General features: G+C 38.2%; 2 protein-coding genes across 2 annotated transcripts; one reads left to right on the top strand and one right to left on the bottom strand.

Annotated features, from left to right (window-relative positions):
• Positions 1 to 1437: 1437 nt before the first annotated feature.
• On the top strand, positions 1438 to 14301 carry LOC141813153 (uncharacterized). Its single transcript, XM_074701064.1, has 11 exons — positions 1438 to 1660; positions 1748 to 1952; positions 2455 to 2545; positions 2645 to 2790; positions 2940 to 3183; positions 3249 to 3353; positions 3512 to 3694; positions 3768 to 3972; positions 4048 to 4515; positions 10658 to 11957; positions 13766 to 14301. The coding sequence occupies exons 1-11, from the start codon at positions 1438 to 1440 to the stop codon at positions 14007 to 14009; spliced, it is 3414 nt and encodes a 1137-aa protein (XP_074557165.1). The 3' UTR covers positions 14010 to 14301.
• On the bottom strand, positions 6269 to 10181 carry LOC141813853 (uncharacterized). The gene is made up of 8 exons (XM_074701844.1): positions 9999 to 10181; positions 8598 to 8810; positions 8073 to 8264; positions 7793 to 7993; positions 7611 to 7691; positions 7376 to 7514; positions 6697 to 6789; positions 6269 to 6474 (listed from the first exon to the last, which is right to left on the bottom strand). Exons 1-8 carry the CDS (start codon positions 10101 to 10103, stop codon positions 6404 to 6406), a joined length of 1095 nt encoding a protein of 364 aa, XP_074557945.1. The 5' UTR covers positions 10104 to 10181; the 3' UTR covers positions 6269 to 6403.
• Positions 14302 to 14565: the final 264 nt, after the last annotated feature.

Raw genomic sequence — 14565 nt, 5'->3', positions numbered from 1 at the left:
AAATAATAATCTTGAATTGTCATGAATTATAGATTAAATTGTAATCAATGATTTCGAATTATAAATTATAATTATCTTTGAAGATTAAGATAAAGAATCGAGATTTTTTTTTATCCATCCGACTAATAATTTAAATCCGTCGAATCGTAGATTTCAAAACGATGTCTGATCTAATTCTTGACTACACCAAATAAGAAGAGGATAAAACATGCACGTAAATTAGGTGATACCTTTTTTATCGCACATAATATCACAACGTATACCGTGTCACATGGATCGTACACTTCAATCATTTATTAAACCATCCACATATCTTTATCTCTTCTTAATATCAAATTATCTGTCTTTTTTATTGATTATATTTCAAATTAGATGGTGTCGAATTTTCTTAGATGTATTATACATTTATACTCAATGATCACCTCCATATTCTTTTTTTTTTTCAAAAAAAAATTAACAATTTTCTCATTTTCCACGATTTCAAGAAGTAAAAATTGGATTTGTGAGCACACCCTCGGGCAATGGCACTATGGTAAAGCGCCTTAGTCTTACACAGCGCATTTCATCTCGTTCATTTGTGATTTGGACCATCTGATCTGATCCATTTATTTTGATGATTGATAAAAAAATTTTATGATGTCAAATTAAACACTTTTAAAAACATTTAAAATTAATTAGATAGTAAAAATTAAATATTTAAATCATCAAATATATATATATATATACTTTTGTAATTTTTTTCCATTTTTTAGATTTAATAATTTTCTCATCTACCTAAGTACCAACCCCAAAAATTCAAATTGTAGATATTTTGGAAGAAAAGTACTACTAATTATAAAAAAAAAGACGAAAAGCTCGTTTGATATACATATGATTTCAGCGTTCTTTTCTCTCTGTGATTTCTTTAAACAAATTACCTTTTTTTTAAAAAAAATCACAAATCATTCCATATTTATTCAAGAAATTTAGATTTTTTGTACGGAATTCTTATTCCTTGCCAAGTAAATCGCGACCGGTAAAGAAACAACAGCATGGAATTGAATTAATTTAATCGGTATTTATCCATTTCTTAATTATGGTAACGGGCTCATAGAAATGGTAACCTACTCATAACTGGAGATAATTTAACCCGATCAAAAAATTACATAATATTTTTTTTTCAGGAAATTAAATTAAACCATTCGAATCAATTTCTACATAAACAGCCTTCACGACAACTGCCACTACTGCCACCACCATCTCTTCACGTCGCCTCTCCACTGTAATCATTCCTTGCCATGCACAATCTCTTTTCCTTTACTGCATCTTAGACGTCAAATTTTTCTTAGATTTTGTTTAGTTTTCTTTTACTACAACGGTCTCTGTGAATGTTCCTCTCATGAAAACTCATCAAAAACCTCCTCTTTTTGTTCTTGTATTTTTCTGCAGGTTAAAATTATGGGAACCTTCAGAATCCTTGTTCTTCTTCTTGCGATCCTGCACTACGCTTCAGTGAAAGGAGAAGCAACAGAATACGTGAAATATAAAGACCCTACGCAACCACTCCACGCGAGAATAAATGACTTGTTGAAAAGAATGACTCTTGCTGAAAAAATTGGGCAGATGGCACAAATTGAAAGAGTCAATGCAACTCCTGAAGCCATCAAGAACTACTTCATAGGTGTTTTGTTTAATGCCCTAATGGAGTCGATTTATATCTATCTATTTTGTGGTGAAAATTTAGGGTTTTATGGAGTATTGTGTGCAGGTAGTGTTCTGAGTGGCGGAGGAAGTTCTCCTGGTCCTCAGGCTTCTGCTGCTACTTGGTGCAGCATGGTAAGTGAGATGCAGAGAGCAGCACTGTCTACAAGGCTTGGGATTCCAATTCTGTATGGCATTGATGCAGTTCATGGCAACAATAATGTCTATGGAGCCACTATTTTCCCTCACAATGTCGGCCTTGGAGCCACAAGGTGAGCATGGGAAGTTTTCAGCGATCCTCAATGTTATCAGATTTGTGTTTTTGATGAACTCTATCCCTTGGTCGAGCAATAGGGTTGAGATTCTTATTCATAGGTTTAGATTCTAAACCTCTTTAGGGTTGACTATGTGAATCTCATCCTTGACAGAGCAATAGATGTTGGTTGTCTAGGACTTTTGAATGGTTTAGATCCTCATGATCCTTGTTATGCAATATGGTTGAGATTCATCATCGTAGGGGTTTTACTATATGAATTCTGTCCCTCAATTGAGCATGCTACTGTGATTCACTTTCGACATTTGGTAGTACAGGCTGTTGATTGTTGTTGATAGTTTTACGAACAAAGTATGCATTTAACTGAGAGTTTAGATGTGATTTCCATTGTTTAGCAATGTCTTAGCAGTGTTTACTGAACAAATTTGACAAAGAAAAAACATGATGTGATGAATTTATTGTGGATGAACAGATGTTTCAATTTTTGTGGTTTTGAATAGGGATCCAGAGCTTGTAAGGAAAATTGGAGCTGCTACTGCTCTTGAAGTCAGAGCAACTGGCATTCCTTATGTTTTTGCTCCTACTGTTGCGGTTCGTTCCTACTTGGATTCCATGTTGTTCAATCTTATCGGTATCTCATAAACTTGTGCAAATAATGCTGCTTCTCTTGGCATTCTTGGCCTTGTGTAGGTCTGTAGAGACCCAAGATGGGGCCGCTGCTATGAGAGTTACAGTGAAGATACACAAGTAGTTGAAGAAATGACATCGTTAATCGACGGTTTACAGGGCACTCTTCCTGCAAATTCTCAAAAAGGAGTTCCATTTGTTGCTGGAGGGTAAGAAGGTTTAACTCAAAGCTTTACAAACAAAAAAAAACTTGAGAATTTTGTGCTTTTGCATTTTAGTATTAGTCATGAACACCAATTTTTATGTCCCTTAGTTTGTCGAAATTCCTTGATTGTCTTCTTCCATGCTCATTCCACAGGAAAAATGTTGCTGCTTGTGCCAAGCACTACGTAGGAGATGGTGGAACAAACAAGGGTATCAATGAAAACAACACCATTGTTGATTTTCATGGACTTCTTAGTATCCACATGCCTCCCTATTACCATGCTATTATCCGAGGCGTATCAACGATAATGGTTTCATATTCAAGCTGGAATGGAGTAAAGATGCATGCTAATCGGTTTCTAATCACTAAGTTCCTCAAAGACACTCTGAGGTTTAGGGTAAGTGATCCTCCTGAATGTTTTACATTGAACTCAGAGATGTATGTAACTGAATCCTTTCTCAGGGGTTTGTGATATCGGATTGGCAAGGAATTGATAGGATCACCTCTCCTCCACATTCAAACTACTCTTATTCCATTATGGCATCAATTACTGCAGGCATTGACGTGGTAAGACATTGTTTTGGTTCTTTCATCAATTTTGATTTACCGCCAATTCGAACTCTTTTGAATATCTAACAAGTTAGATGGTCTATGTTTTCCATGATACATAGAAATTGATGAGGATGTTGTCACTGATACCTTCTTAATTCCATGGTGCTTTGCAGGTTATGATCCCTTTTGATTACCCGGAGTTCATCAATGACTTGACTCACCAAGTGCAGACCAACAACATTCCGATGAGCCGAATCGATGATGCTGTAAGAAGGATCCTTCGAGTCAAGTTCACCATGGGCCTATTCGAGAACCCCTACCCTGATCTCTCATTAGTTGATCATTTGGGCAGCCAGGTAAATTAAACAATGCCACTATTGTTTCGAAAGATTTGACTGTTAATGTAAAATTTGTGAATGATCAATGCAGGAACACCGGGAACTTGCCCGAGAAGCTGTTCGGAAGTCGCTTGTTCTTTTGAAAAATGGAAAGGTGAACCAAGGCCCAGTGCTGCCATTGCCTAAGAAGACTGAGAGCATTCTTGTCGCCGGAAGCCATGCCCATAACTTGGGCTACCAATGTGGTGGTTGGACAGTTACTTGGCAAGGAATTAGTGGAAACAACAACATAACTGGTAATGCACAGCATTCAATTTTGTTACATTACACTTTCAGTTTTGATAAAATCAATCCTAAATTGCCCATTGCAGGAACTACAATTTTTGAGGCCATAGAAACCACAGTAGACCCAAGCACAAACATAGTCTTCTCCGAAAACCCCGACACTTCCTTCCTCGAGCAAAACGACTTCTCATATGCCATCGTCGTCGTCGGAGAACCGCCATATGCAGAAACCTTTGGGGACAACTTGAACCTTACTGTACCTGAACCTGGCCTCGACCTTATCAGAAATGTGTGTGCCACCGTCAAGTGCGTCGTGATCATGATCTCCGGTCGACCGTTGGTGGTGGAACCGGTCATCGACGAGATTGATGCATTTGTGGCAGCTTGGCTTCCTGGAAGCGAAGGCCAGGGGGTGGCCGATGTGCTCTTTGGGGACTACGGATTTACAGGAAAGCTTCCGAGGACATGGTTTAAGTCTGCCGAGCAGCTGCCTATGAACATTGGAGATGCACACTATGACCCTCTGTTTCCTTTTGGATTTGGAATCTCTACGAGTCCAGTGAACGCTTGATTTCTCAGGTTTTAGAGAAGTTCATGGCACAGAAATAAATTTAATTAAAAAATAATTTAATTTTTTTTTAAAGAAAAAGAATTATGGTGCTGACATAGCCTTGTTTGAATGTATTGTTGGAAATTGCATTGTTGCCTAATTGTGTGATTAATTGATTAGATTAGTTAGTCTCTTCTAATTGTGTTGGATAAGGTTACATTTAATTTAATCTCAAAGGTGATGGCAAAGTGATAAGAGTAAATCACTACTCTGAAATGGTTTGGCAGCAGGACATAGGGATCGCTACTGTCTGCAAAATTCTATACCAACCGAGAGATCATCAATTCTCTCCACATGCACTTGTGCTCATAATTTCCATATATGCATTCGATCGCCTAACAATCGATAAGACCACGTACAATTCATTTTGGAACGATGCTAGCTAGTTAATAGAACTGTCAAACGAGCTAACTTATGATGAGACAGACCAACCCATTAAAAACTCATCACATGACGGAGTGGAATGGACGACCCACCAACTTGACAGGTTGAGAAAATCTCTAACTCAAACCTAAGTCAAGACGAGTTACAAGCTAAACGAGCCAATTCACGTGCCTATAAAAAATAAAAAAATATTAAAAATTTTAAATTTGAATTACAATTTAAATTGATTAAATTGAAAATTTTAAACTTGAATTATAATTTAGACGGATCAAACTCTACTAATTCATTGAATTTTTTATTTTAATTTTAAATTTTAAAATAAATAAATAAACTTTTAAACCCGCCACGGGCCAATCCCAAGTCCATTGCGGGCTAATCCACGTTGATAAAATTTCAATCCATCAACTTGTTTTAAAATACTTGATAAAATTTAATCTAATATGACGGAATTATTTAATCGGGAAATTGATCAGGACGTAGACTCATCATATGGAATGGATAGATAAATAAGTACAAAAATATTATTTAATTTATTCTTTTATTTGTTATTTTTTATAATTCACTAAAATGATGGATGAGACATCTGCTTATATATAACACCTCCCTCAGCCTTCTCATCTCAGTACTCTCCAAGTTGTGCGATACGCAGACCTTCCACGGCGGACATGGCTGTCAAAGGCGGACTCTGGCTGGCGCTCTGCCTCCTGCTGCTGCTGCTCACAGCCATAGCCAACACGGCTGAAGCACGTCTCGATCTGCTCTGCGCCAGAAAATGCTGCACCAGCTGCGACTTACCTCGAAGGATTGGCAAGCGCATCTGCGAGCACTTCGTCCTCCCTTGCACGCCAACTCCACTTCCAGGTGAATCTTCTTCACTTGTAGTTTCTCTCTTGTTTTTTTGTTCCAAATATTCCTTATCTCGAACTATGTTTCTCCAACTTTCACACACCACTCCTACTGCTCCGGCAGGTGCTTCACCACCTATATCGATTGATATGGCTTCGGCGAGTGCTGCACCGCCCACATCGCATGATGAACTCAGAGAACTGAACTAAGGCGGCTGCAGGGAGGAGGTGCTAAAATAATCAAAAGCTTGATAAATAAGTTCGTTTAGGTTGATTAATAATGAGATTCCAGTGTGGCTTCACCTGTGTCCTATATTATCTGCAATAGCATGAGAGATCGGAACACTTTCAATTGTCTGATTGGTTAAGCCTTTAATCTTCAGATAATGATATATATTTGGCCAATTGCATGTGGAAACAATGCTATGATCTGTTTGCACTCAGAAAATAAATTACTGGAAGAAAACATATTAAAACAACTCATCGATGATCAATAATAACTTATGTTAAAGCAGGGAATACAAGATGTGTATCGTTTAGTGTTACAGGTGTAAAAAGTGCTACTACAAGAACAAAGAACTGAATTATATTCACTGCTGGAATTCATGGAGGTGACCATTTGCCGGCTTTGAACTCTTTATAAAAAGCAGATTTCTTCGAAACCACATACAAAACTGCACGAGGTAAACACAATTCAAGGTTAAGCAAATCAATAACATAAAAGGAAGCCCATTAACTTAACAGGAAGATAAGTTAGTTGAATTCTCGATTTGCAAATAAACTAGCCAACTTTTACACATGCCTAATTTCTTTCTTCGCATTCCTATCCAAATAAACACGGTGCAGAAGAAAAAGAAAAAGAAGGAAACTACCAACTAGAAGCACATGGAATATACCTGGGACAGCCGGAATGATGTAGTCAGGCTGCCGTAAAATGTCAAGGAGTGTTTTTTTCTCATTCACCTTGATCCATTTACCATGATTGTTTCCTGAACATATACACAAATATCAGAATCAGAATCAGAAATAAGACATGAAGATCATCATTTTGTTGAAAAACTTGGAAGAAGTTAATTCTATTCATTATCAAAGATAAAACTAAAGCAATACAATCAGTTTCACTTTCATGATTGTTTGACACTTAGATTATAGACATCGCAAATTCATCACAAACCACTCATCTTTAATTTCCAGGGATCACGAGTTCACAACCTTGTTGTTTTCCTCTAAAGCTTAAATAAATAAGATGTTTGTGAACAAGCTCAATAATATAAAAATACTACTAAATTCGCCTTGTTAATATTCATGAACTGAGATTGTAAACAATTTATTTATTAAGTTGTCTATTATAATCATATTTTATTAATTTTTCTTTAAATTCATAAACGGAATAAATATTTTACAAATTTTCATAATTTGAAAATTCCTATAGTATATTAAAATTGTGGAAACAATATAAGTTTCATTATTAGATCACTTTTTTTAATGTAAATTATGAGGACAGCAATGTCTCTAGTTGAGTTCAATAAGAAGCTTGAGCTTGATACAACTTTCAGAGAACTGGGACAAGCATACCTGGAAAAGAGACTCTATCATCCAGCTCTTTCTCCAAATCCTTATCTTCATCAAATAGGCCATCAAGACCAGACTTCACTGTGCCATCTAACAGATACTTGAGAACTTCCTTCTTCGATAAAAGAGTCCCCATGCTAGCCTGATAAGTTAATCACATGTTCAAAATCCCCCCCAAAAAATAACAAAAAAAAAAAATCAGGACCACTCTTATAGATGTCTCCGAATATAAACAAACCTGATAGTACAATTCAACAGCATCTCTAGTATAAGCATGATTCTCATCCCATGGTAATGGCTGGGAACTTTCTGAAAACATGTTTTAAAAGTCAAGGACTTGATTTTTTTTTCCATTTTCAAGACCATCTCATCACAAAGATTAAGCAATTCTACTTAAAATTAACTCATCATAAAGGATATCATGTCAAGATGGGATGAGAACACGTCAGTTTCACAGAAGTCCTCAATGAAGTCACTGGACATAACCTCTGCATAAAGAAGTATGACTGACCAATGAAGAATCCCGCTTTTGTCTAATACAGGTTTTCTCACTCCAGTTAGTTCTTGATACTGGGCCTTCCCAAATTTTAGTCCTCTATTCTCCAAAGCAGATGAAAGCATCTAAAAAGCATCAAAAGACAGGAAAGTAGTCAAATTGCATGTCCTGGTGATAAATCTTCATGTTGCTAGCATCGCTTACCTTTGCTGCAGCAACGACTTCTAATATTTGAGTTTTTTTATTTTCTTCTTCATGCCTCTGCAAATCAATTTGCACAAACAATTTCTTCATCTCTTCATTAGAGGGCATTTGTTCAAGTCCCCTTTGACAAAGTGAGGTGGCTTCAGAAAATAGGTTCAAGGAAAAGGCAGCCTTGGCAGCTCTATAGTATCCCTATCAACCATTTTAAATTATTGAATTCAAGTTGATCCATCTTGACACAGAAATAAACTCAAGCAAGTATTGACATGAATAATAAACTTAGAATGATATTAAACAGAAAAACAAAGGATGACTAATCCAAGAAAATAAATTATAGTCTCAGACTAATGTATCTAGAAGAAGAAATAAACTCAAGCACTCATGATAAACAAATTTTTAATAACGAATTTAAGCATAAAAATTCAATTGCTAGTGCCTATCATGAGCAATACTAGTATACGAAGCTATCATTTACATGCAAGATAATAATCTCACAAAGAGAAGCTTCAATCAAGAAGAACAAACCTTGACATTCATTGGGCATAGCTTAATTGCTTCTTCAGCATCAGTTAAAGCACGTCTATGATTGCCCAAGAGCAAATTCACTTGAGCACGATTAGCAAAGATGACTGACTGTTCTGAGTCACTGAGAGCTTTCTGATCAATTGCCCTGGTGTAACAATCAATTGCCTCCTTGTAATGCTTTTTACCCATTTTCACAAACTGATTACCTTTTTCCTGAATGCTGTAATTTCATTAGCCAATAGCCATGATGCTGGATAATGAATACAGCAACTTGATAAAGTACGTTTAACAAAAGCAGAATCATAGAACAATATAACTTGGTTAAATAAAGGAAATCTATTTAATATTTTACTTATTTTTCCTTCCCCCAGTTAAATGAGTGACAAATGGTTATGTTTATTCCTCAACAATGAATTTAACAAGAGTGCATTTTAATCTGTCACGAGGAGATCATGCACTTATGAACCTCCATGCAAAAACATTGTCTTTTATCTGATCTTTTGTGTACCACTTTACAAAACTACAGTGAAAAATAGCAAGATAGAATTACCCTTTTTCAATTAAGAATGATGATACATAAATCATTAAACATCATGAACTAATAATCTCAAAAAAAGTCATAAACTTGCTCGCAAAGTGTGTATTAGTCTTGGAAAACGTGCTTACATTCTGCCATTACTTAATTCTTGAAAGTTCATTAGAAATATGATCAGTGAAGTTTACATTGTTTTCACCCAGAGCTTACAAACTAAAGACTTCATCAACTAAGAGTCTAGGACATCATTTCCCACATTTTGGCTTTGTAAAGATACAACAGTTGCAGTTTCCATGAACCACCAACCGCACAGTAAAGAATTGGAACTCCTTATCATCTTTCCTCTTGTCTTATATAATTTGGCATTTCAAATATCGTCAAATCCTGATTAAAGAGATTAACTAGTTCTAGTCACCTACTTCATAGCAATTGTATCTTAACGAATTTACTACTATTTAGTATAAAAGACTCCTCTTTAGGTTATAATTCCTTAAACAACACTGAAAAAAACTTAGTTATTAGATTTCAGCACAACAAGGTGCCATCAAGCCGACTGATAGAAAAGAGCAATGCAGACTTAGGTAACGAAAAGATTAGAATTTTTTTCTCAATAATCACCAAAAAAACCAAATTTTTATATCAACTAGTACCTATCAGGAATCAACTAAGCAAAATTCATTCCTTTGATCACACCAAACCGCGAACTTAACTAGTAACTTGGACACTGTTGTAATAAAGTAACCAACTTCTCGATCAAATTGTTCAAAAAACGAACCTTTTCAAGATTAGCGACCTATTAACAGAACCTAAATGGGGAAAAATAAATATGAGCAAGGGTAAACACGATTGAGAATCCAGCAACTAACCTTGAGCTCGATGGCGGCGGATTCTTTGATGGCGGCGATGGCCTCCAAGTCCGCCTTCTCGCTCTCGGAGACGGGGTTCTCCCCCGCGTCCATCCATAGCGCCATCTCTCTCACTCTTCCCGGCGCCTCGACGATCCCTCGATGAGCGGCGGCGACGAATAAACCCCTTCTCCCACAATCAGCGACGCGCCCAAACCCTGGTGAGGTTATGGGGCTCAGGCACGTGTTAAACGTCTTTAAAGAAAATTTGTGAAATTAGAGAAGCCAAAATAAAATAAAATAAATAGAAAATATATTATTATTTTTTAAAAAATAAATCTTATTTTAAATAGTATAATAATGTAATTAGCATCTGCAACTTTTGTATTAGTATTTCTCATAAATGTCATTAATTTGAGTTAATAAATTAAATTAACGGTACCAAACTAAAAGATAAGATCTTGAAAAACATTTCTTTTCTTCTTGTTTATATTCAAATTAATTCTATATAATAATAAAAATTATTATTGTTATTATTATTTAAATAATTGTTTTCTTAAAACAAGCGGCCCGGTCCGAAACCACCGGCACCAATTTATTTATAAACCCACCCGCATTTCTCTTCGTCGTGAACCTCTTTGAGGCAAAATGGCGAGCAACTTCCACGGTCTCATCCGAAGGAAGCCGACCGGCGGCCGCCACGAAGAAGACGAAGAAGAAGAAGCGGAAGAGATCAGCCATGGCCTTCCCCAAAATGGCACATGAACTACGACCTGAAGTTGAAGAAGTGGAGGATGAAGAGGACGAGGAGAACATGGAGGAGGGAGCGGAGGTGTTGGGGTTCAAGCTGAAACCCTCCGCTTCTTCCCGTCTCCACGCGATCCAACCCCTAGGAAATCTACTCCTCCTTGGTGGCCCTTCCTCTTCCGCCAACGCCCGCGACGTTGGTCTCGGCGCCCTCCGCATCCTCCCTGACGACCTCCTCCTCGACGTCCTCACCTTCCTCCCTGCGCGAGACCTCGCCATCCTCTCTTCCACCAGCCGCTCTCTCTACGTCTTCGCGACCCACGACCCTCTTTGGCGCGCCCTCGTCCTCGAACGCTTTCACGGTGACTTCCTGTTCTGCGGCTCATGGAGGTCGACCTACCTCGCCTCTGCTTCCAGAACCTCGCCACTGCCTCCCTCTGAGACTCTAGTAATCAGGAATTTCTACTCGGATTACCTCTTTCAGAGCTGGCTCTGCGCCAGCATCGAGATGAAGCCCGAGTGGCTCAAGATCGACAACATCGAGAGGCGCCGTGGCATCTCGGTCGAGGAATTCATTGACACCTTCGAGGATCCTAATAAGCCTGTTTTACTTCAAGGATGTCTCGACACCTGGCCGGCGATGAAGAGGTGGAACCGAGAACGACTAGTGCGAATTTGTGGTGACGTTAAATTCGCAGTTGGCCCTGTGGAGATGACAATGGAAAGGTATTTCCAGTATTCTGATGCTGCAAAGGAGGAGCGGCCTCTTTACCTCTTCGATCCAAAGTTTGCAGACAAGGTGCTCGAGCTTGGGTCTGAATATGAGGTTCCAATATACTTCAGGGAAGATTTGTTTTCTGTGCTTGGAAAGGAGCGGCCGGACTACCGGTGGATCATAATTGGACCCGCAGGTTCAGGATCGTCATTCCATGTTGACCCAAACTCTACCTCTGCTTGGAATGCAGTTATCAAGGGGTCAAAGAAGTGGATCATGTTCCCACCAGAGATCGTGCCACCAGGAGTGCATCCTAGTGCTGATGGAGCTGAGGTTGCCAGTCCAGTGTCCATCATGGAGTGGTTCATGAACTTCTATGCAGCATGTAGAACGTGGAAGAAGAGGCCAGTGGAGTGTGTATGCAGAGCTGGGGAGGTAGTATTTGTACCCAACGGATGGTGGCATTTGGTGGTCAATCTTGAGGATTCTATAGCCATCACACAAAATTATGTAAGCCGGTGAGTTTTTGTGGAACCTTTTAAGTGTTTTTGTTTCCATGCCAAGTTACTTTTGATACGTCTCTGAACTGATTCAAAATACTGGACTTTTCTTAACACTTAACATCCCTTGAATGTGAGCTTGTCTAGTGAGTAAACTGTGCCATTTAAAAATTTATAATCGCTTATGCTTGGTCCATTATCTTGTGAGGCTTCACTATTGATTCAAAATGTTTAATGTCTAGTTAATAGTAGTTTTCCAAGCCTATAGAAGCCCTCGAATAGCCCACAACTCCCCATGTGAGACCTTACTAGATTGTTACATCTTGGACCTTGATTAACTATCAAATTTAAGTAAAACTTGACAGACCAATTTAGCCGATATCGGAGATTATGGGTTAATTGAGGAGTTTTAGGCCTACATGTGTCTACTACCATTGCTTAGGTTTAGTGATTTTTTATCTAGTGGTTCAAGTTCAATCATGTAAGTGCATCCCTATTAAACAACATTCCCATATTGACAACATTAAAAATTCCTTTTCATTTCAACCTACCATAGCAATCCACATTTTCAGGTAGCATATGTTTGGTGTTGTAAGGGCGTTGTTCAAACCATTTATAAGTCGTAATGCAGATAATAATTTTCTACTTGGAGAACCTCGGAGGGAAGCATTACAAGTAACCTAAATTCATATCTAATTGTTCTGTAGAAATACTCCTTGTAAAAGCTACTTGGCATCACTTATGAAAATGAAGACAGGCGTAACCTACCCTTGTGTATCACTTTGATCTTGTTCGGTACATTGGTTCATGATACTTAGAACCTGTAGTTTGATGGTTGAGTTACTGAAATGGCAAGCATGCATGCTTGTCAGCTATTGATCTTCAGTTTGAAAAGTTGGCTCCATGTCTTTGTGGTGCACTTGGTTAGGTACTTAGCATGGTAATTGGTAAATGATAACCATACTGTTATTGCTAGCTTGAATATAGACCCGCCTTCTCTTCTCAGAATAGCAGTGTGCATCCGAAAGATATGGTACATATTTTCACTTGTAATTGTCAATTTGAATGTCTGCTCTTCTTGTTTTAGCTTTGTTTTCTTGTATGTTTCATATCACATTGTAAAGTTGAAGGTGCACAACACATTCCATTACTGTGTGTGTTGGAAGTACTGATAGACTACATTTGTCAGCTTAAGGATATAATCTCTTGCTATTAATTGTAGTAAATATGCATGGGTGTGTTGAAGTAATTTTACAACATATTCCACTCAGTCTATCAGCTGCCACATTGTCAGAAACTGCTCTGACTTCAATAGGGAGCATGGCCATAAGAGATGAAGTGGGATGGAATTCGGATGAGTTGAGGCTAAGTTAAAGGAGTTCGACCAAATTGGAAGTGGTTCAGCCAAGGTGGACGTGCGTGGGAGACGCGATTGTCAATTTATTTGACCTGCTTGGGAATTTGATCAATCGTTTAAGGATGGTGGAAGTTGGGACTCAGTGAAAAACTAAGATGGATGGTGGTGCATAAATGTAAATGGCTAAATTAGCAGGTCGGAGTGGCGTTAAGTGGGGTTGAGTTATGTGGCCCGAAATGAGGTTAGAGAGTGTTCAAACCAGAGAAAACTCGTTGCTTTGCATGTGTTTCCCCCATCCCCCAATTGGTTCTGGTCATTAGCCTGAAAGTGATCATCTGCCCAATGTCTTCTGCTTAAGTTCTTTGTTCACACAGTCCCTTTATACATGCCCTCCATCAAATGGTCTTGATATTAAGATGAGCTTGCCAATTGTTTTCTCTGATTCAGAATTCTAAATTGTACAATGCAGGAGTAATTTACTGAATGTTCTGGATTTTCTTCGGAAGCCTAACGCCAGAGAGCTCGTCTCCGGAACCAAAGACAGGGTAAATCTGTTCGAGAAGTTCAAAACTGCCACCGACGCATCATTTCCCGGAATGATCGATGAGGCCGCAGCAAAAGTCCAGGAGAAGATGGCCGAGAAGAAAAGGCCATCGTTCTGGGAATCTGTTACTGATGCTAAGGCTGGAGGATTCAAATTCTCATTGATATAGCCCATGGCACGCCCAATTCATTTCGCTTTGTACTCATTTTTATTCCTGATGTCTTGCACCGGATGATCAATTAGGCCACAGACAAGATGGCTGAGAAGAACTAAACTAGCCATCGTTTTGGGAATCCGTCACTGATGCTAAGACCGGAGGATTCAAGTGCTCATCGATGTAACTTGGGGCTCGTCCAATTCAGTTCTCTTTGTACTAATTTATTCGCCATTGATCACTCAAAAGTATTATTCCAAACTATACTTTTGTACTAGTTTCTTGCTACATCGTCTTATGGCGCTCTTCATACGACAGGCTCATATTTGCTGTGAACAAATCTTTCATTTTTTCCCCCACCCCAAAATTAAAATTACAGAACCACCCTTGCCTTTTTTGTAAATAAATAAATAAATGACAAACCAAATTCTTAATGTTCCAATTATTTCGTCAAAAAATTCCTGTTACATCCGACGGATAAAAATCTCGACCTCGCATTTCCAACTGATTTGGATGCTCGCCGCGTGTACTGGACTTGAGTCTTCCCTCTTCTTATTAGTTACGCTTCGCC

This window comes from Curcuma longa, chromosome 20 (genome assembly GCF_044706935.1).
Source record: "Curcuma longa cultivar G26 ecotype Majalengka, Jawa Barat chromosome 20, ITB_CL_G26_1.1, whole genome shotgun sequence".
NCBI lineage: Eukaryota > Viridiplantae > Streptophyta > Magnoliopsida > Zingiberales > Zingiberaceae > Curcuma > Curcuma longa.
The sequence above is the reverse complement of the archived record's forward strand: the minus strand, read 5'-3'. Positions and strand labels throughout refer to the sequence as shown.

Coding starts and splice junctions, on each gene's coding strand:
- LOC141813153 (XM_074701064.1), top strand. CDS start 1,438: ATGGGAACCTTCAGAATCCTTGTTCTTCTTCTTGCGATCCTGCACTAC. Junction 2,546..2,644: donor TTTTTGCTCCTACTGTTGCG/GTTCGTTCCTAC, acceptor GGCCTTGTGTAG/GTCTGTAGAGACCCAAGATG. Junction 3,184..3,248: donor AAGACACTCTGAGGTTTAGG/GTAAGTGATCCT, acceptor ATCCTTTCTCAG/GGGTTTGTGATATCGGATTG.
- LOC141813853 (XM_074701844.1), bottom strand. CDS start 10,103: ATGGCGCTATGGATGGACGCGGGGGAGAACCCCGTCTCCGAGAGCGAG. Junction 7,692..7,792: donor TCTCATCCCATCTTGACATG/ATATCCTTTATG, acceptor GACTTTTAAAAC/ATGTTTTCAGAAAGTTCCCA. Junction 6,475..6,696: donor CATCATTCCGGCTGTCCCAG/GTATATTCCATG, acceptor TACCTCGTGCAG/TTTTGTATGTGGTTTCGAAG.